General features: G+C 42.3%; 1 protein-coding gene across 18 annotated transcripts in view; it reads right to left on the reverse strand.

Moving 5' to 3' along the window:
• The window catches only part of DOCK9 (dedicator of cytokinesis 9), a 295,408-nt gene that overhangs the window by 176,420 nt on the left and 97,169 nt on the right, over positions 1-21,819 (reverse strand). For 5 of the 18 annotated variants that reach the window (XM_030313278.1, XM_030313207.1, XM_030313214.1 and 2 more), the window contains exon 1: positions 7,185-7,410. The exons of 11 other annotated variants lie outside the window; for them this stretch is intronic. In XM_030313278.1, the coding sequence (XP_030169138.1) occupies positions 7,185-7,310 (126 nt within the window). In that variant the 5' untranslated portion in view covers positions 7,311-7,410. Of the gene's footprint in view, positions 1-7,184; positions 7,411-21,819 lie in introns of those variants that run through there. 2 more of the 18 variants (XM_030313296.1, XM_030313255.1) reach the window with 1 other exon arrangement.

Here is a 21,819-nt window from a genome sequence, read left to right on the forward strand (position 1 = left end):
AAGCAAAACCACTCACGGTTGCCACCGAAGCATAGAACCCCCCCCCACCACCACCCATGTGAGGGAGGCTGGAGTATAAGCCTGAGCTACAGTACAGCAAAGCCGTATAATAATTAAACATGCCAGAATAACAAGGCCATGATGAGCCCCAGGAGCACATGGCCTGTGGGAGAAAGTGCGGAGACGGTTTCAAAAGGCTTCTTGGAGGAGCTGGCTTGGGAGTCGGGACTCGAAGGGCACATAGGAATTTTCTGGCAGTGAAGCATGCCAGGTATAAAAGCGCCCTCAATGAGAGAACACAGAGCCTCATCAGGATGCATTTTGGAAGGTGCGTAAGAGGAGGCCAGCAAGCAAGTTCGGGGCTGGCCGCCAAGAATCAGAGAAGCCATGCTTTGCCTTCTGTGCAAAGGAAAGCTAGCAAAGGAGTTTATCTGTGTTTTGGAAAGCGCAGTCTGGCAGCATGTTGGAGCACGGCTCAGAGCAAGGGAAGACTGAACGTGGTAAGCTGACCGGGGCAGTCGAGACAACCTTTGGAGATGAGCCGTCTGGAGGGCAGTCACTACTACTATCTCCATCTGATAGAAACGCAATCTTGATTTAGAAATGTCAAGTAGGTTTAAACAACACAGGACCCAGGTCTCATGGCTGAGTTCAGGGCTCTTTGCACCAGTCACTTCTGCTTCTCCCTTGGTAGGGACAATTCTCTACAGCAAGGAGATCCCAAAACAGAACTGGGGCCCGGCTCCTCCCAGGGAACCTGGCAAAACCCTCAGAGATCCAATGGTAAGTGGCACATACTCGTCTGGAAAGTGAGCACTAAAAACTTCTAAAGCCTCAAAATGTTACTCTAAGAGACACTTGGGACTAGCTATATCACATTACAGAGATATTTCAGAACTGTAATTTCCAAGCTTTCTTGGTTCTAAAATTATACTCACAGTAATATGTCATCTGTAGGCCTATCAGGCCTTTGTGAATCTCCTGCATAGTTCTCCGTGCTAACAACTCCAAATTCCACGGCCACTCTTCTTTCTTTCCATTTCACTCGTCTCACTCATTACGTTGGGTAGCAATCCAATATCCCCTGTTCTGCAGCTCCTGTAACTCACAGTCCAACCGGTTTTGAATAAACTAAACGTAGAACTTGAAACTAAAACTCCAGGTCTTCACCTGACTCCGTCACAGGTTATTCTGAGATCAAAGCTAATAACCTGGAACCCTGGAGTTTTAGCCCCAGAAGACAACTATGAGATTATCTGCTACATGTTTCTCATTCTACAGAGGAGAAAACTATGAAAGCCAGGTCTGGGGCAGGGGATGGGGAGGGAAGCGTGATGATCAGCAGGGAAAAATAGGTCTCTGGCCTCCACAGTGCCTTCTGTTTGGCCACCCATGCCACCTGCTACCTGTGACTAAGTCCAGCTGCCTTGTATTTAGCCATTACCTGTCAGCACACAGGGCAAAGAGCAGCCTCCTCTAAACACTACAGGGACCATAATGCCCATCTTACTGGTCAGGGAATAAGCATTTCAGGGTTACACGGGATCATGCTGTAAATTAATAAAAAACAAATCTCGGGAAGGAAATAAGATGTCTCCAGACTCTTAGGTATTCGACTAATCGAAATTTCTATATAACTTTCTGGGAAGGTGATAAAATGTGGCACCCAAAATAAGAGGGACTCCCAATACCAATTAATCCTATTTTGTTCATGTTTCCAGCTCCTTTGGGCACAGCCGTCCTTCTCTTCGTCTGCACCACTCAACCATTGTTGTTCTGTCACTTGTAAGTTCTTATTTCTCTAAAGATTTTTAAATTTTTTAAGGGCAAGGAGTTTTTGAACCTTTGTTTTTCATCTTTATACCAATGCTAAGCTTAAGTAAATATGTTCATTGTTGTTAATGAATTGCATGTCAGTGTCCAGGTGCGAATTTTGAAAAACCTGACTGAAAGCCAAAAACCCTGGCTCTGCCGCTTAGTAAAGACATAGACGTAACCCTTACCAAGTTACCCAACCTCTCTGTGCTTGGTGTCCTCATTTGTAAAAAAAAAAAAAAAAAAAAAAGCAAAAAACCCCACAATAATAGTACTTGCCTCCTAGAATTGTGAGAATTGAAATAATCTGTTTAACAGGCTTAAAACCATGCCTGGCACAGAGCAGAGCACTATATAAATATTTTTGTTATTACTACAAAAAACAGAAGAAAGCAATTGGTACTACCTTGTCATAAAAAAAACAGTGATTGGCCATTCTGCCTCCATATTGATGAACAACATAAGAAGCAGGGTGGTTTTGCGTGTTCTAGATAAGCAAGAATCTCAGAAAGTAAGAGTGGCTGTGCTGTAATGGATAGTGACACGGTTGTAAAAGCCCCTTCTCTGTGACAGTTTTCCATGCCTGCAAGGTTAGTCAATCCACCCCGGCCCTTTCTAAGCAAGGGCCGTTCCAAAGATTCCTTCCCCTACGGCACCGCAAAACATGTGGCATCTTCGGGGCCTCATTCATGCTAACTGTTCACCCGAACGGTCAGGGGCCCCTATGCCTTCTGTAAAACGGGGCTAGACCTGCTTTGGACGCTAAAAATTCGAGGACGTGTCCTTCCTGGAGCTGATGATGATTTAAGTGCTGTCCGCCTAAGTGGAAAAGGATGGGTGAGATTAGCACTCGCTGTGCCTAATAAATACCAGGTGAAAGCCCCTCATTAGCCAGACCTTGCCTCTTGGCAAAAGGAAAGCTGCTGGTAAGTGTAAGTCTGGCACATCTTAGGGCTTGTAAATGTGGGCTGAATGAAAAAATGAATAAACAAATCAAGGGGAAAACCAACAAGCGTAGTGAAGGCTTATGGCTCTGAATAAGTGAACGTTCCTGATTTCGTCATCCGGGAATACCTCACTACACAAAGCGTACAGGAACTTCTTTCCTTCAGCACTCGGTATTTTAAAAACAAAAAAACTACTTACAAAGTTTCACCAATGTAATTAATATCATTAATCATTTCTAAAGATGCCTATAGGGCCGAAGGACTTTATAAGCATAATTGAATTAACTCAGTTACAGCCATCTGAAGTTTTATAGGATCTGTACAACAACATAATCATGGCCCATAACCTTCAACTTCAGCGTCTGTGTCTTTCTTTTTTTTAATTTTTTTTTAATGTTTATTTATTTCAGAGACAGAGAGAGAGCCTGAGCGGGGGAGGGACAGAGAGAGAGGACAACACAATCGGAAGCAGGCTCCAGGCTCTGAGCTGTCAGCACAGAGCCCGACGCGGGGCTCGAACTCACAAACAAACCCATGAGATCATGCCCTGAGCCAAGAACTCACAAACCCGTGAGATCATGCCCTGAGCCGAAGTTGGTAGCTCAACCGAAGTTGGTAGCTCAACCCACTGGGCCACCCAGACGCCCCCCAGAGTCTGTGTCTTAATTCACTCCTTTGGCTATTTCTAGAGTAAACAGAACTTCAGGGAGAGAGAAGGTTTTCCCAGGCAATACACCTACTCATCCAGCCAGAAGCTGGGCCTCCTGCCCTCAGGGTTTCTCAAGCAGTCAGCTAATCATGTGTTTATTCAGGTATCAGAAGTGAGAACTCAGGCTGGGTTTTGAATACCTGAAGAGCCCAGAAAAAATAACAAAGAGAAAAGCTGTCTCTAAGAAGATATGTTTCAGAAAATACTTCATGAGTATGGCTAACACATGAAAATTCAGCTCTTCTTCATCTTCACATCTTTCAACCTCCCCAAGTCCCCAAATAAGACCTGTGTTGCAGTCCTCCGACGCCTCTCGAAAGTAACCCAGCAAAAGGGCACCACAAACGACATACCCCGGCCACTTCTGACTCTGATGCCACATCCTGTTCCTCTAAATTACTGAGCAGTAACAATGAGAATAAATTAGTTCCAGGAATTTAGAGTTGGGAGGGGGTGGGTGGGCAAAAATACGTATTCAAATGGAAGCAGGGTAACTAACCTGCCGACGTCAAGAACATCCTGATTGCTCCCCTGTTAGCCATTCACACAGCCCACGAGGTCATTTTCCAATGAGGTTGGCAGTGAGCCTGCTCAGGCGTGGAGAAGTTTCACCAGGCGCTGCCTCCCCCACTTACTGTCCCAATGAGGGGACGAAGCCCGCTTATGAAGGTGTCTGGAAGTTGAACCTTGCAGCCTCGGACACTTCATAACGTCCAATGCTTCTCTAAGAAGCACTGGCTTTACCTAGCACCGAACAAGCAGCGACACTGCTAAGGGAGCCCTTAACTGCTGCCCTGGCAGAGGAGAAACAAACATTATTGCCAAAGAAAAGCAGCAAAAGGACACTTTTGATAGAAGTTTTACAGAACAAATACTGTAAGACATATTTATAGTCAGCCCGCAAAGTCATTTTTCAATGACTGTACCTTGTACTAATTGCAAAGAATTGGAAACAACCATCAAATTATGATACTGCTATAGAACTGAGTACCATACAGCCATTAATAATGACATAAATCTATAGATGGTGACAAATGTGTTTTTGATATGTTCTGGGAGAATATTAATGCAGAAATCTATAGTATAGTACATTTTCCAAACACACATACCACAATGTTATATTTTTATACACACAGGAGAAAATCTGAAAGTATATACACCAGGGGCACCTGGATGGCTCAGTCAGTAGAGCATGTGATACTTGATCTCAGGGTCGTGAGTTCAAGCCCCACGTTGGTTGTAAAGATTACTAAAAAAATAGACAAAACGAAAAAGAAAGTGTATAAACCAAATAATTAATTTGGGGCACTTTTGGAGTAAAGGTAAGGGCACTTTGTTTTTCCCTATTTCTACACTATATTTCTTATTACATGCATTAATTGATTTTGTGCCTTCTAAATTAGGTAACATTTTCCCCAAGGACTGATTGTCTACATAACTAAAATCGGCAAAACTTGATTTCAAAATGCTATGCCTGGGATAAAGTAAGTTACTTACATTTAAATGTTACAAATGTATTCTCACCAAGTACGTGGGCTACTAACATAATAATGCAGAACAACAGCGCTACAACAAATAGATCTCATGACTGTGCTGGCATACTTTTTAAAAAACATCTTGAAAAAAGGCTGTATTCCAAGCAGTTTATTGAATTTTCATTTGCAGTGAGCAGCGATAATCACAAGTAAGAAGATCTGCCCTGGGCAAAGGCTTAAATATCCCTGCCTCTCTTATCCGATGTTAGCTCTTTTTATCTTGCTCACGCAGTGGAAGAAGAGAAAAAAACCACTATCAGATAAGAAACAGTTCCTTGTTGTATCACTGTTGCCTTCGCCTTTCCCTCACATCTCTCTGCAAGTGCACAGAGCCCAAGCTCCCCGTGCTGCCAGCAGGTTCTGGGCCCACCAGGAGCAGCCTGCACACCCTTTACAGTGGAAAAAGAACTCCCAGTGTAACTGCCTGGGGTGAGATTGACATAAACAAGTAACTGGCCTAGAAAGAGAAGGAAGTTTTTTATTAAGTAATCCCTACGCCCACCGTAGGGTTCCCACTCAGGACGCCAAGATCAAGAGCCACATGCTCAGGACGCCAGGTGGCTCAGTCGGTTAAGCATCCAACTTCGGCTCAGGTCATGATCTCTCAGTTAAAGAGTCCAAGCCCCATGTCAGGCTCTGGGCCGACAGCTCGGAGCCTGGAGCCTGCTTCAGATTCTGTGTCTCCCTCTCTCTCTGCCCCTCGGTCCCCTTCTAAAAATAAATAAACATTAAAAAAAAAAAAAAAAAAAGAGCCACATACTCTTTCCACTGAGCCAGCCAGGTGATCCGAGAAGGAAATATTTTAAAAATCACTTGTCTGATTAAAAAAAAAAAAAAAAAAAAAAATCACACAGCGTCTTTCTATAGTGTATTTAAGCCTCTGGATAAATATTTCTACACATCTGGAGAAACACTGACAAAAGACTTTTAAGCATATTCACAAGGGAACCCAAACCACACCACTTCCTCCAAGAAATCATAAGCTACATCAGCTAGGAGCTTTAACCAGTTAAATATATCCAGCATGGAAGGGGCTCGAGCTGCTCAATAGATAAATGAACTATTGTGCTGGCAGAAAGAAATCCAAGATAATGAGTAACATCTCTAAACAATATACCAGGGGGAAGAAAACTAAATCCCTCGGATGAAAATCTACAGTGAAAAAGCTCATCATATCTACTGACGTTCTCAGTTCATAGTTAGCAGTATAATTTCCAAAGCCAAACAGTATAAGGCAGCCTCATAGGTCACCGAGGAAAACAATTTAATTCAAATCCAACCCATTACAGGGAAGGTTAAGTTCAGATTACTAAAGACACTAATTGAAAATTAAGTTAATTAACTATAGCAATCGAACCTCTGTTAAAAAAAAAAATCACTATATAAAATCACTAAGTACTTGTTTAACAATCCCTTTAACAGGTCATTTGAAAGGCTCAATTGTCCCCTCTGCAGTGCATGCTGGTGGTTTTTTGCAGTTTGCTTAAAAAATTATGTGCCTTTATTGTACTAAAGAAATTCCGAGAGGGAAGCACAGCCTACTCATTGATGATAACAACACAACCATTTTTCACATTCCTGCCTTACACAGTCTACGCAGAGCGCTTTGAATTTATCCCAACTACCCGGAGTTTAGCTAATGATAAGAATGAACAGAAACTTTTCCAGCAATTGGTTCAAAGTTTAGGTTATTTCTTACTTTGTTCAAGGCTACCCTATTAAAATGCGTGACTGAGAACGCATGTGACTTCATTATGTTCCTTAAACCACCACCCCCATGTCATCTTAATTTTCACAACCATATAAATACATAATGTAAACATGTTTTCATCTTGCAAAGGACTTCTTTGCCAACCCTGTGGAAAGCATTTGCAATGTGCCTCCCTGGGTTTATGTTTGGCCACGCTGCTGCTAGGTGGGACATAATTTTGAACAATACAAAGTTGTTCTATACAAAGCAGCCTCCTGGAAACCACATTCGCCCAGAAAATGTCAACATTATCTTTCCTCCCAAAGAAAAATCAAAGTGCAACCAAAGTGAATCTGCAGAAGGAAGGAGAGAGTTCGCGAGAGACAGGCAGAACAGAGCAAGTTTTAAAACCAGAGTGCCAAAAGGCAGTGGGTGCGCACCCACGGGAAAAGCACCCGGTGGAGAAGACAACAGACGACCCCTCTCACCAGCACTGGCCCTGGGCTCTCCGCTTCCACTTCGCCGGGAGCCGCATCCTTGCGCTGCAGGGGGGATTCAATCACCAGCTCCTTTTTGACGCTTCGACTGCTTGTCCTGCATTTATCAGCCTGCATTCTCGGCTGGAAACGCAAATCAGACAGTCTGCAACCGGGACAGCTGCGAGTCCCTGGCAGTGCGAGGCACACGCATGCCACCGGCCCGAGGAAGGAAAGGAAGCTGGCTTCCCGAGCGCACTGGTCAGCCGGCTGGCTGGGTCGGCAGGGCCCGCGGGGGTAGGAGGGCAGGCCAGCGAGGGCCGGCCCCCAGGGCTGTTACTACTGCTCAGAAAATGGGAGGTTCCCACACGCCGGCCGCAGGAAAACAAACCCGAACTGTACAACACACAGTGTGCTGCCTCTCTGATAAAGACCGGCCTCATTGTGTCGGTTCCGCACGGCGTGGGCCACATGGAGCCGAATCAAAACAGTGCAGTGTTTAAAAGAAAATAAGTCACAGTTAGACTCTTTCATGATTACTTCAAATCTGAAGCTCCTGGAGTTAAAGACACAGCTAGGTTGTCTGGGCGTTCTAAAATTCCTGTCGTTTCTAGATGCTTTCCTCCACGGTTAGGGCTAAACACCAAATGCTTGGCTGATGACCAAAACAGGGAAGGGCAAAGAGTGAGGGGTTCCCATAACCTGCATGTGTAGGTGTGCAGGTGTAAAGAAAGAGTTTCCCCCGCAAGATAGACCTCAGCACGTGAAACTTAATTTATCTATTTTATGCCACAAAGACGAGGTCATCAAACAGTTTCATGGGACGCTACATATCATGGTAAATGCTTTTATTAAACAGAATATTACTTTAAATCAACAGGTGCATGGGTAATGAGCCCAGGATTGGAAACTGAGAGAATCACAGTAAAAATATAAGGCAGGGTCTCTCCCTTCAAGGAAAGTCAGAACTAGTTGGGAAGGCAAGGTGAATACACATCATATATGACAGATTAATATAATTAATACAGAGTTACACAAAAGCACAGGAGAGTAGCTGGGTCACCATCCCATGCTTCAATGGTGATAGCATCCAAAATGTGTTTTCCCAAAGCCTGCTATTTCTTCACATTATTAGTGGAATAATTTTTTAATCATTTAAAAATCTAAAGGAAAAACTAAAACAGAAGTCTTAAGGAATTTATTTAAAAATTACACGGAAAATGAGCGTTAAAATGGGATTGATACTAATCTGCACATCTTGGGATCCTGCAAAACTTCTCCCAGTTAGTTACTCTGCTTATTTCCTTGAAATCAGAGGATTTAGTAACAGTAGATAATAGAAGTAGTAGTAATAATAAGTAAACAATGGAACTAAGTGTTATTTAGCAAAAATAGGTGCCATAAGGTATACTACCCAAGGAAATGCATAAACTATCATAAAAGATACAGGTACAAGGCTCCCGCTTTCCAGGCAAAGTATTTGAGGCAGAAAGGGCTCAGAGGGGCATCACCAGAGCCAAGACGGTGCTCTACGCCCCTGTGTCCTCTTTTTTTCCCACCATGGCCTGCTGAGCCACGCCAGTCTATATCACTCAAACACCAGGAATCCTGAGTGTGAACATTAATTGTGTAATCAGTCACAAGGGTTCAACTAGTCCATTAAAAAATTAAGTTTCTACAATTATTTTTTTTTATATTTAATTTTAGAGAGAGAGCATGGGTAGGGGAGAGGGGCAGAGGGAGGGAGGGAGAGGAAGAGAGAGAGAGAGAGAAAGAGAGAGAGAGACAGAGAATCCCAAACAGGCTTCATGCTCAGCGCAGAGCCCAACTTGGGGCACAATCTCACGATCCTGGTATTGTGACCTGAACCAAAATCAAGAGTTGAACGCTCAACTGACTGAGCCACCCAGGCTCCCCTACAATAATTTTTTTAACTACTCCATTTCTCAACCTTGGCTAATCTTTCAGGGTAAATATACACCCACTTGCCAAATCTAGGTTCCAAAATAATATGATATATGAATTTTAAAACTCTATCTTCATAAAGTTACAAGAGGACAAAAAAAAAAAAAAAACACCCAAAACACAGAGCTTCAGTTACATAAATACAGCATTAAAGTAGCAGTTAAATAAAAACTTATAAATGTCCTATAAATTAGAAGAGGCAAGAAAGTCTGAAGCCACTGAGTCTCAGTTAAGTACAGAATAACCAACAACTTAAGCAACTTTTTTAATTGGCTTGAGAAGTTATAAATAGCCCTATTCTTCCTCAATTCCCCATCTTCCTTAATTCACTGGCAGATCAGGACTTTGAGAGAAATGCTACCCTGTGTATTTAGTTAAAATACTCTGACATTCTGGGTGTCTGGGTGGCTCAGTGGGTTGAATGTCCGACTTCAACTCAGGGCATGATCTCACAGATCATGAGTTCCAGCCCCGCATCGGGCCCTGTGCTGATAGCACAGGGCCTGGAGCCTGCTTTGGATCCTCTGTCCCTGCCCCACCCCCACTCATGTGAGCACACGTGTTCTGTCTTCTCCCTCCCTCTCTCAAAAATGAATAAACATTAGGGGCGCCTGGGTGGCGCAGTCGGTTAAGCGTCCGACTTCAGCCAGGTCACGATCTCGCGGTCCGTGAGTTCGAGCCCCGCGTCGGGCTCTGGGCTGATGGCTCAGAGCCTGGAGCCTGTTTCCGATTCTGTGTCTCCCTCTCTCTCTGCCCCTCCCCCATTCATGCTCTGTCTCTCTCTGTCCCAAAAATGAATAAACGTTGAAAAAAAAAAAAAATGAATAAACATTAAAAAAAAAATACTCTGACATTCTGTAAGTAATGAATAGGAACTTAAAAGGTTATTTGTTGTATGAACACTACAAGTGTCCAGCATGGATAATTCAAGTAATCTTTGTAACAACCAAGCAGGTAACATGATTATCCCTATTTTACAGATGCAGAAACTGATGTACAGAGGGGTTCCACATGTGCAGAAGGTGCTACAGTGAAAGGGGGCAATATGGACCCAGTGTACACACTCATAACCAAGATACTATGAACCAATTGTCTATTCCAATTATGCCAACTGTTAAAAAGCAAAATATGGAAAAGCTGATCAGCAATTAAAGATAAAGGCAGCATCTGGGTTTAGTCCCATCAAGGTAATGTAGTGAAGAGGTAAAAAGGTAAAAATGGCATGGCACAGTGCCAGGTACATAGTAGGTATTCATTTAATGGTAATTACTGTTATTGTTGTTATTCCCAGCTGAAGAAATTAGCCTTCATCTTAAATTCAGGGCTTTGGCTATGTGATCTAAAATGACAGTTTCACCAACCATATTGTGACAATACATTACAAAGTGCTTCAATTTAAAATCAATTGCTCTTGGGATGCCTGGGTGGCTCAGTCGGTTAAGTGTCCGACTTCGTCTCAGGTCATGCTCTCGCAGTTCATGAGTTCCAGCCCCACATTAGGCTCTGTGCTGACAGCTCAGAGCCTGGAGCCTGCTTCCGATTCTGTGTCTCCTTCTCTCTCTGCCCCTCCACGACTCACGCTCTATCTCTGTCTCTCTCTCTCAAAAATAATAAATAAACATTAAAAAGTCTTTTAAATTTTTTTAATTTAACTAATTAAGGTAAATAATTAATTAAATTAAATTTTAATTAAAATTTGTTAATTAAAACATTTTTTGAGTCAACTGCTCTTGGGGTGCCTAGGCTGCTCAGTCAGTTGAGCATCTGACTTCCGCTCAGGTCATGATCTCACAGTTCACGAGTTCAACCCCATATTGGGCTTGTTGCTGTCAGTGCAGAGCCCACTTTGGATCCTCTGTCCACCCCCCCCCCCAAACTGGCACTCTCTCTTTCAAAAATAAATAAACATTTTTAAAAAAATTAATAAAATCAACTGTTCTTTACTCTTTGCTGCTTGATTATGACAGCTGCCTTCTAACAGTCATCTTGAACCCCACGTACTCATCCCATGAGCCAGGCATCTCCTTCTTACAGTTTTCCTATATTTTTCAAAATTTTAGCAATAAATTGATATTTCTTTTGTAATCAAGGAAAAAACTTTAAATTGGCTCTGAGCTTCCAGGTAGCCAGGACATTATGGCAAACACCATCAGTTCCCTAATTCATATCACCAAAAGGAGAAAATGTACCAAGCTGTAAGGCAAGAAAAAAAAAATTTTTTTAAGCTTCTCATGCAGAGATTTGCATAAAAAGGGACTGATTAATATACTAGGTTCTCAACATGTGTATAGGATATGCAGCCGCAAAGTTCACAATGCTTTCTCACCATGATCTCAGAGCATTATACTTAAATCCTGGGTAAAGGAAAGCAATTCTAAGAGCAAGATGGTCTTGTAATCTATCACCTTCAAATGGTCCAATTTATGAGAAGGAAATTCTCAGGACTTAGAGGAATGGAGTTACTATTGCCAGCTTTCCTGCTACATAACTTCTCAGGCTATGTCAAGTGCCCTGGTTCTGTTCTGCTCATTTGGGACAACCAAATGCTTTAGAAGTCTGCCAGTCTAGGAGAGTTACATGGTATAGTATTTAAGACCATAACCTAAACCTCCAAGTACGATGTGGTTTCTCTAAAGGGTTCGTGAGATCGATATCTAAGGACATGAGAGTGACATCTGGTCAGAGCAGTCACAAGAGGAAATGCCATCTTAGAAGGATGGGAAGTAGGTGGCCAAGGTGTTCTTTGCAACATTTCAAAGAACAAGGTATATGCTGGACCTCTGGATTCAAGTCCACCAACATTTACTGAGCTCCTACTATCCAGCAGCCTCTAGTTCTTTCATATGTTACCTGGTTTAACTCTTACAAGAAAAAACAAAAACAAAAACACAAAAAAACCCATCTACTAACATTATCAAAGGTATAGAGTTTTACTGTTTAAACAGAATAGAGTAAACCCTTTGGGAAAGTAGGAACACTTCAGAAGAAGGATGGAATGAATGCTTCTGTATAATGAGTTTCAGTTCTCAGATTTTAATATTTATTCAAATACAGATTGGGTACACAAAACCATGAAAACTTTAGAGAAGATTTATGGAAATTTCCAAGGGCAATTTTTTACCACAAAGAAGGCTAACTTTAGATTCTACAGCTCTCAACTTCCCCCTCCCACTGTATCAAGCTCCATCATATTTTGAAAAGCAAAGAGTTTACAACCCTCTCACCCAGGATTCCTACACATGCCTTAAGACCAGTTTAAATGCCACCTTGTTCCTGCTAGCCAGGATTGATTAGCTCCTCTTCTAGCAACCCTGTGGGCATTGCTTTTATTTACCTCTATTTTGGAGCTTTTCACAGTCCACCTTTTATTAAGTTTGTATGTGTCACACTCTTCAGTGAGACTATAAATTCATGAGGGCAGGAACTAGATCTTAACCACCTTTGCATCTCCAGCATCTTAAGTACTGCAGGCACTCAAAACGTGTTTGCTGAATTCAGTGCTTATGTTAGTTTTGTGTCACTGGTTATCTTTAGCTCTAAAGTAAAATTTAGTAGTTGTAGAAATATGCAAACATTTTCATTTGTTAATGGCCCAAATTAAGGCAAAAGCATTTAACTGTTAATAAACTGAAACCCAACAGACCATTTACTAATTAAAATGTTCCTTTCTCCCAGCTAAGAAAATATTATCCTGCAAAACTTGCTAGACACTTTCCAGACAAAGGTATACTTGGAAACAGTATAACTGAACCTTTAAGAATGCAAATAAGGGGCGCCTGGGTGGTTCAGTCGGTTGAGTGGCCGACTTCGGCTCAGGTCACGATCTCGCAGTCCGTGAGTTCGAGCCCCGCGTTGGGCTCTGTGCTGACAGCTCGGAGCCTGGACCCTGTTTCGGATTCTGTGTCTCCCTCTCTCTGACCCTCCCCTGTTCATGCTCTGTCTCTCTCTGTCTCAAAAATAAATAAACGTTAATAAAAATTTTTTTTTAAATAAAATAAAATAAAAAGAATGCAAATAAATTTTTTTTAGCAATGAATTGTATAAAATTTAAAACTGCATTTTGCTGTAGCTAATAATCACATAAGGAGTAACCCATACGAGGAATAAATATCAATTACCTCAAGAAAATTTCCCACTCTTCTATTAGGGACTCTTAGCATATCAGAAGGATATTTAAAACATAACAATTAACTTTAAAGGCTTATATATATATATATATATATATATATACACACACACACACACACACACACACACACACATATATATATATACACCTTTAAGGTATGTATAAAGTATATTTAAATAAAATATATACATATAAAGACAAACATAATTTGGGGTAGATTTACATATATATTAAACATATGTCTAAATATTAAACAACTATGCATATGTACATATATACATATAGACTACACACACACACACACACACACACACACGTAGTCTCTACTCCAAAGTAATCATCTGTTTTCTCTTGTTCTGGGACAGTGAAACAGCAAGCACAAATTAAGAAAAATTGCAAAAAGGAGCAAATGATAGATTTTCCAGTGTATTGTCCCTGGTCAGATCACGGGCCAAAGAAAAGAAAGGGTGTCAGGGAAATGATCTGCCCTTCTGAGAGAAACAAAAATATAGGATACAGAAGGCACAAGAAGCAGCAAAACAACAGGGAGTGGAAGTCACAGATGTAGGACACAAAGTGATAGTTACAGTGGAAGAGGGATATAGTGATGAAAAGGGCAACAGATGTGGGAGCAGGTAGAGATGGGAGAGGAACAGGTTTTCTGCATCAGACCCTTGGGGCCTCTTTGAAAAGTTAAAATAAAAACAAAATCTGATAGGGGCACTGGGTGGCTCAGTCAGTTAAGCATTGGACTCTTGATTTCAGCTCAGGTCATAATCTCAACAGTTCGTGGGATTGAGCCCCATGCAGGGCTCTGTGCTGGCAGTACTGGGATTCTCTCTCTCCCTCTCTCTCTCTCTCTGCCCCCTCCCATGCACTCATGTGCTCTCTCTTGCTCTCTCTCTCAAAATAAATAAATAAACTTTTTAAAATCTGATATAAATTCTGATGCTCACCTCAACTTTTTTTTTTGTCATCAGAGATCTAATCAAATGATCACAGAAATAGAATCTGCATCATCATCTAGTCTAGTGGTTCTTAGCCTGGAACTCAAGACTGAACTTGGGGGGGGTCCATGGACCCTCAAAAATTACATTCAAAATTTTGCGTGTTTGTGATTTTTCTGAGGAGAGGCCATTAGAGTTTATCGAACATTCAGAGGAGGGGCCAAGGGAAGATCATCCACTCACAGAATAAGGAAACTGAGGTCCAGAGAAATGAGCTAGAGACCCAACCAAAGTTTGGGGATACAAAGCTCTTCACCTTAGCAGGATCAAATTCTATTTAAGTAGAGACAACAACAGCAATTTAAACACCAGGCACCAGTTAAATAAACAAGCCATCCAATGGCAATCACCACTGTCAACACCTACAGTCTGCTCATTCGTTGAGTGATGGCCAGTCAGCAAGTGGGTCATTACATGAAATGTCATGCCAGATGCACAACCCAAGGCCAATAAAGTATACCTCCAAAACAGGGCAAATCAGCAATCCAAACTATTTTCTGAGAACTTTTAATGACTTTGAGAAAATGCCCACAGTAATACACACATACAAGACTCAAAATAAATATATGACTGCTGATTAACTCTGGTATGTGAGACTATCAGTAATTTCTTTTCTCTAAACCCTTTCCAAATTTTCATCAAAAGCACTTATTACCTCTATATTCAGAAAAAAAAATGAATATGCTGTATTGCAAGATAATGGTATAGAAAAAGCTCACATTGAGGTTTTAGCCCCCACTATACCACTCAACAGCTGTGTGATATTAGAAAAGTCACTTCATGGGGCGCCTGGGTGGCGCAGTCGGTTAAGCGTCCGACTTCAGCCAGGTCACGATCTCGCGGTCCGTGAGTTCGAGCCCCGCGTCGGGCTCTGGGCTGACGGCTCAGAGCCTGGAGCCTGTTTCCGATTCTGTGTCTCCCTCTCTCTCTGCCCCTCCCCCGTTCATGCTCTGTCTCTCTCTGTCCCAAAAATAAATAAACGTTGAAAAAAAAAAAAAAAAGAAAAGTCACTTCAGGGGCACCTGGGTGGCTCAGTCAGTTGAACAACTGACTCTTGATTTTGGTTGAGGTCATGATCTCACGGTTTGTGATATCCAGCCCCACGTCAGGCTCTGCGCTGATAGCATGGAGCCTGCTTGGGATTCTCTTTCTCTCCCTCTCTCTCTCTCTCTCCCTCAAAATAAATAAATAAACTTAAAAAAGAGAAAAAAAAGTCACTTCACCTGTCTGGGTCCCACAAACTTCACCTATAAAATGAAGGACTTACACTAAAAAATCTTACAGCTCTACAGGTCTATACTAACCATTAAAACTTCCTTTATTGATTAGTTTCAGGGAAAATAAACCACTGCAATGAATGATAAACATTTCAATATCCCATTTCCCCACTACACACAAAAGAAAAACACAAAGACTAAATAGTAAATGTTTCTAAATGCAGAGGACCCTCCTCCAGAGGAGCAGGGACAGAGCTGAGGGGCTGGCAGATGACAAGGACCACAGGATGTTCTATCGGTGAGGAAGGATGTCACGGGGAGGCCGGCTGCCCTCTCCACACAGCTCTGGGATAAGCCCACAGTACTGGGACAGCAGAGCACAGGCTCTGAAGAAGGCTCTGTTTTCAGATGAGGCAATTAAGATGGAGAGTCCTTCATTTCTAGAGACTGCTCTCCGGTACTGGGGGTGCAAATTTAGGACAGCAACTTCACCACCCTGGGGGCCCCAGGTCCCTCACCTGGAAAAGAGGGATCAATGTCCACCATTAAAATTCTAACCAGATTGAGTACATTCCCAAGACCCAAGTGGGTAATGGATGTGTCCCACTGTGTGCAGGAGTACTGCACGCAGCCACAAACATTCAAGAAGCTTCCCAGTAAAGACAGCCTCACCTCCGCCCATGACATCCCCTTTCCCCTGCTTCCATTTTTCCACAGCCTCTATCACTATCTGGCATTCTGTATTCTATTTTCCTTATTTGTTCCATGTCTGTCTAATCCCAATTAAAAAAAAAAAAATCAAAGGCAAAGAAGCTCTGTGAGGGCAGAGATTTTTGTCTGTTTTGTTCACTGCTCTATTCCCAGGTCCTAAAACAGAGTAGATGCTCAAAAGATATTTCTTGAATGGATTTAGAAGAGTCAGGATCCCCACAGTCTGGAAATGGAACTTTTACACTCTGCACACCAATAGTTTTTCTGTAAACTGTCAGTTTATTTTAATCACAATAATGATACCTCAGCCAGCAGTGTCAAAGATTTGGTTTAGAGGTGGAAATTTACAAAGCAAAGGAAAACATAATGTTCCTGGGATTTTTCTCAAGAAACGAAACTCCTGGCCCGAGTTACAGAGGCCTGGCCAGCCACACAGCGTCACCCCTGACGGAGGTGTCCCAGCACATTTTATCTACCCTTGTCAGCTTTAAGCACTGCAGTAAGGGTGGCGGGTATGTGGTGTGTACACAGCAGGCGATCCATAAATGTTTGCTCATAGAATAAATGAAGAAATTGGCTCATCTTGGTTTGATTCATCCCAGACCCAAGCCTCACGGAAGTTCAAATGAAGAATTTTCTAACTTTCCTCCATACGTGCCAAAGGTTGAGGTTAAGGGCCAGATAATGTATGCTTGGTGAGAAAAACAACCAAAAGCTTTTTTTTTTTTGTAAGCACTAAAGTTTTTCCTTCTAAATAAAATGCTTTATTCGGTTATAAATGGAAGACAAACGTCCATTCTTTCACTTCTCCCCATATCCACCCCCCAAAGCAACTTAATGAAAACTGCAAATGACCACCCTCCAAGTTTATTGGTTCTGTAAAATCTTTGTGTAGGTTAACTTCACTTAAAGAGAGTTCCATCAGTGCTACTAAGGCTCAAAACTGGTGGACCAGGGCTCCTGGGTGGCTTGGTCGGTTAAGCACCCAACTCTTGATTTCAGCTCAGATCATGAGCTCGTGGTTTGTGCGATCAAGCCCCATGTTGGGCTCTGCCTGACCTCGAGGAACCTTCTTGGGATTCTCGCTCCCTCTCTCTGCCCCTCCCCCACGTACACAAGCACACCCACGCTCTCTCAAAATAAATAAGCAAATGTTAAAAAAAAAAAAACAAAAAAACTGGTCGACCACCTTGATTTATAGAGGATGGGGATGGGGCTAGCTGGCAGAGGGCACAGGGCTCTGATTACTCCCTGGTGTCATAGTTCATGGCCATCAGCCACCTATCCTGGGGGCAGGAGAGAGGACAGGCCTCCAGGCAAAAGCAGGACACCTACTTCTGCAAGAAAGGAAAACACCCCCCAGCTGCAAGGGGAAAGTCCACCAGGAGGAAATTTGGCAAAGTGAGTTATGGAGTACCCCCTAGTGCTTCTGGCCTAATTTAGCTTGCGTTTAAAAGACAGTGACCATTTACAATAATACCGGTTCCCTAACAATAATTGGGAAATCCCCACCTTTAAAAAGCAGATTACGTGCCCTGCATAAGATAAACTCATCAGCAGCAAAGATGATGTATCCCTTCTCATTCTGCTGCCTAAAGGATGGTTTTCCACTTCTTCCAAGCTCATTGTGATTGATTTCCTATGTGAAATCAAGAGACTGCCAAGGAATAGAAAACAAAGCCAGTTTTAGGGGACTCAAACGTTATTCCTGGACAACACATCCTGACACGTCAAACTTTCCCCCATGCGTGCTTGCAAAAATATGGAACTAATTTGAATGAATTTCTTCATAGATAAGCTACAAATAAAGGGACCAGGGCAGGAGATACAAACACAGTGCATGGGAAGGGTCACATGCCAAGGAAGACACCAAGGTTTGCCTCCTCTGCACCTGCCAAATCAAAACACACACACTTAGAAACTGATGGTGGTGGTGGTGGCGACAGGGATGGTGACAGGAATGGTGACAGAGCTGTAGCCACCTTTGCTCCTTTACTAAAGTTATTTGAATAGTCCTGTTACTTCTGCTACATTTCGGTGGTTTTATTTTATTTCAGCTGCCCCCTCTCACACAAGGGGAAAAACTCAAACAAGGGGAAGAATATGGTTAAAAGAAAGAAAGTGATGTTTAATCAGGTTCTGAATACTGGAACACTAGTGGCTGTGAATATTCTTCCACTGGCCCTTTCATAAAAAGAGCCCAGGTCTTGAAGTCCCTCTGTTGATTCAAAAATAGGTTAAACACAAAACAAACAAGGCTTCCATGTCACACAGAGCACTTAGGAACTCTCCAGGCACACACTTCCATTTCTGCTTTGCCAAGACCAAAATCTATAAGCCAATACTTATTATTTTATAACTGTCACACAAGAATCTCAACACAAAGAGAAGAGGAAAGGGAAGATAATGAGTAACCTGGGGGATGGCAGAGGTGGGCAAGGAAACCATTACCCGAGTCCCTACTAGGTACTAGGCCCCCAACATACATTCTCATTTAATTCAGATCAATATTTTATGTTATGTTATGTTATGTTATTTTAGAGAGAGAGTAGTGGAGAGGGGCAGCAGGGGTGGGGGGGAGAGAACCCCAAGCAGGCTCCACGCTCAGCACAGAGCCAGAGGCGGGGCTCGATCCCACAACCCTGGAATCATGACCTGAGCTGAAATCAGGAGTTGGACACTCAACCAACTGACTGGTTCGATTTAACCCTTATAATAGTAGCACTATATTAGGTGTTTTTGTTTATAGAAACTGGTGTTCCTATAAAGTTAATAACTTACCTTAAGTTTGCATTAGTTACTATGCTTTGGAGCTTTGTTTCAAAATCAATCTTAAATCTGGTAACTAAATAGATCAAAATTTTTATTTAAGTTTTATTTCAAACATAATTTCATCTCCGTTTTGAACAGAAATCTCCTTAGGGGAGCCACTGAAGTTTAATGTTAATAGCAGTTGTGTCTGAACTATGGAAATAATGCTTTTATTTTCCTTTCTTTCTACTTATCTATATATTCAAAACTTCTCTCAAGCATGTGTTACTTTAAACACATTCAAAAACTTTTTTAAAGCCATTTATTTACTATTTGGGAAATTTTTAAAAATTCATGTCCACAAAGTAGCTAATGCATATAACATGTTCCTCCAGGGGCACAACTTGTGGGAAGGTTAGTGAGGTATCCAATTCAGGAATAGAATTTAAGAAAGCACCAAAACTCAGTAGTTAATATAGATAAAATTCAATGAAATTCTCAAAAAATCAAAAATAATACCAAAAACAAAATGCCACGATAAATAAAAGTTGAAATGAAAATGGGTTCGGCATAAATGAACTTTATTGCCTCAGGCTCCAGCACGGTACTGCTCAGCGAGGGCTTACTCTGGGCCCACCACTGTGATACACAGGATAGTTATTCCTCCATCAACCCTGAGACAGGTACTCTTATTTTACAGAGGAGGAAACGGAGGCACGAAAGTTAAGGAGTTAGTCCAAGGTCACAGAACTAGTTCAAGGTCACAGAGCTGGTACGTGGCAAAACCACTTTAAACAGGGTAATAAGGGGCCATTTGTACTTTCCTTGAGCATAAGCGTAAAATCAAAGTCTGTTTAAAACTGCTCTCAGGGCACCTGGGTGGCTCAGTCAGTTGAGTGTCCAACTTCGGCTCAGGTCATGATCTCACAGTGTGTGGGTTCGAGCCCCGCATCAGGCTCTGTGCTGACAGCTCAGAGCCTGGAGCCTGCTTCGGATTCTGTGTCTCCCTGTCTCTCTGCCCCTCCCCCACTCACGCTTTGTCTCACTCTGTTTCTCAAAAATAAATAAATGTAAAAAAAAGAAAAAATTTTTTTTAAAAAAACTGCTCTCCAAGCAAGCAGCTTGCCAGATAAAGATTTAAACTCAAGCTGAACACACATTCTTCTTCCTTAGATGATTAAGTGATTCAGTGGCAATTTGGGCAAAGAACCAAACCCCCACTACTAAAACCCCCACTACTAAAACCTCTTTTCTTTTGTTTAATTGTTCACACAGAGGTGAAACCTCCTAATCATTCAAAGTTTGGAACAGAGGGAGGGAAAGGGAAAATGTGAGAGCAAAGACTTTCCTCTCGCTCTAATTCCCCACAGGAAAGACACTAGAAACAGGCTGTATAACCTGGAGATCTGCCTCCTGAGGCAGGGCAGTCTCTCCACGTGCTGAACTGTGATGAGCCCCAGAGACAACCCTTGGTCCCCCCCCACCCCCACCCCCAGCCTGTAGGGCAACAAGGCGCAGAGGCCCTTGTGGTTTCCCTGCCCTCCTCATCACTGCCTGCCCAAGGTCTTACAGACAAAGACCACTGATTGTCTGCAATGCCTCCCCATGCCTCCAGAAATGCTACCTGTTAATCTGGAATATTCCCTTACCACCTCCTGATCTTAACCTGTCAAATGCCTGCTCACCTCTGTATGATGCAGATTCCAGAAAACACCCCAAACTGCTCAATTGGAATCTTGAGCTGAGACCTGTGGGCCTGCGCAGCACCCAGGTGAGACCTCTTAGAGGCGTTCATCCATCTATGTCTGAGAATCACAGATCCTCATTTATTAACTTAAAAGAGACAAGAACACCCACGATGTTTAAACACAGATCCATAACAAGGAAATGTGGATGGGTTCCCGGATATGTCTCTGCGCAGGTATGACACAGATGATTGCCCTTGGCTGAAAGCAAGGGGTGGCATAAGGATGAGGCCAAAACGCTTACTATTCTCCACAGGATGGAACACACACCCTTGGCCTTATCAAGACGCCATGGCAGGCTTTGACTCATTAGTGACTGATCATTTCTATTTACCTAGACTTTGGGGAAAAACACAAACTTGTGCATAGATTCTTCCACCAGAATTACCCTTCACTCACCTTCCTCTCTTCTTTTCCCCTGGGCCCCTGTCAGAATGAAATGCCTTTCAATTTCGAGCCAATGAGAAAGAACCTACAGAGCAGGACAAGTTTCACACGTCTCTCAAATACTTTTAACAGTATGATCACAGACTGAAACACCTGCTTATTAGCAGGATAGTTTCCCAAAGAGAACACAGAACAAAACCAACCCTAGGGTTTTGTTGCCTGGAATCCCTTCTCAAACACCTTGTTTGCCAGCTGAGTTAAAAGCTCTCATTCGAGTTCAAATTTGTGACCCTACGGTTGCTAACTGAAAGCAATGAAGCAATCTCTTTAGAGAAAGGCAACTGCATGTGTAAGGATTTCCTTTCTCCCGCCATTAGAGGAATAAGATGCCAAAGTTACATCCTCCATATGTATCCTCCACAACTCACTGCAATTAGGCCAGTAATGAAAAAAATACCCCTTACCCAATATTATAGGTTCAACACACTATTATTTTCCCCTTTTAAACAGAATCTCTTACTCAGATGTGTACATTAGATTCATGACAACTTTCATGAGCCTTCAATGCTGATTTAAGACCTGAAGGCAGTAAAATAAACAAAAAATCTCAAACAAGTTTTGTTTGGCAGCATTTTTAAATGGAGACTATGTTAACACTTCCCCAACATCTCATTTTGAAATAACTGCAGCATATACTACAATGTGTGTTCACTGATTTCGGGGCAAACATAGGAC

Source organism: Lynx canadensis, chromosome A1 (genome assembly GCF_007474595.2).
Source record: "Lynx canadensis isolate LIC74 chromosome A1, mLynCan4.pri.v2, whole genome shotgun sequence".
Taxonomy (NCBI): domain Eukaryota; kingdom Metazoa; phylum Chordata; class Mammalia; order Carnivora; family Felidae; genus Lynx; species Lynx canadensis.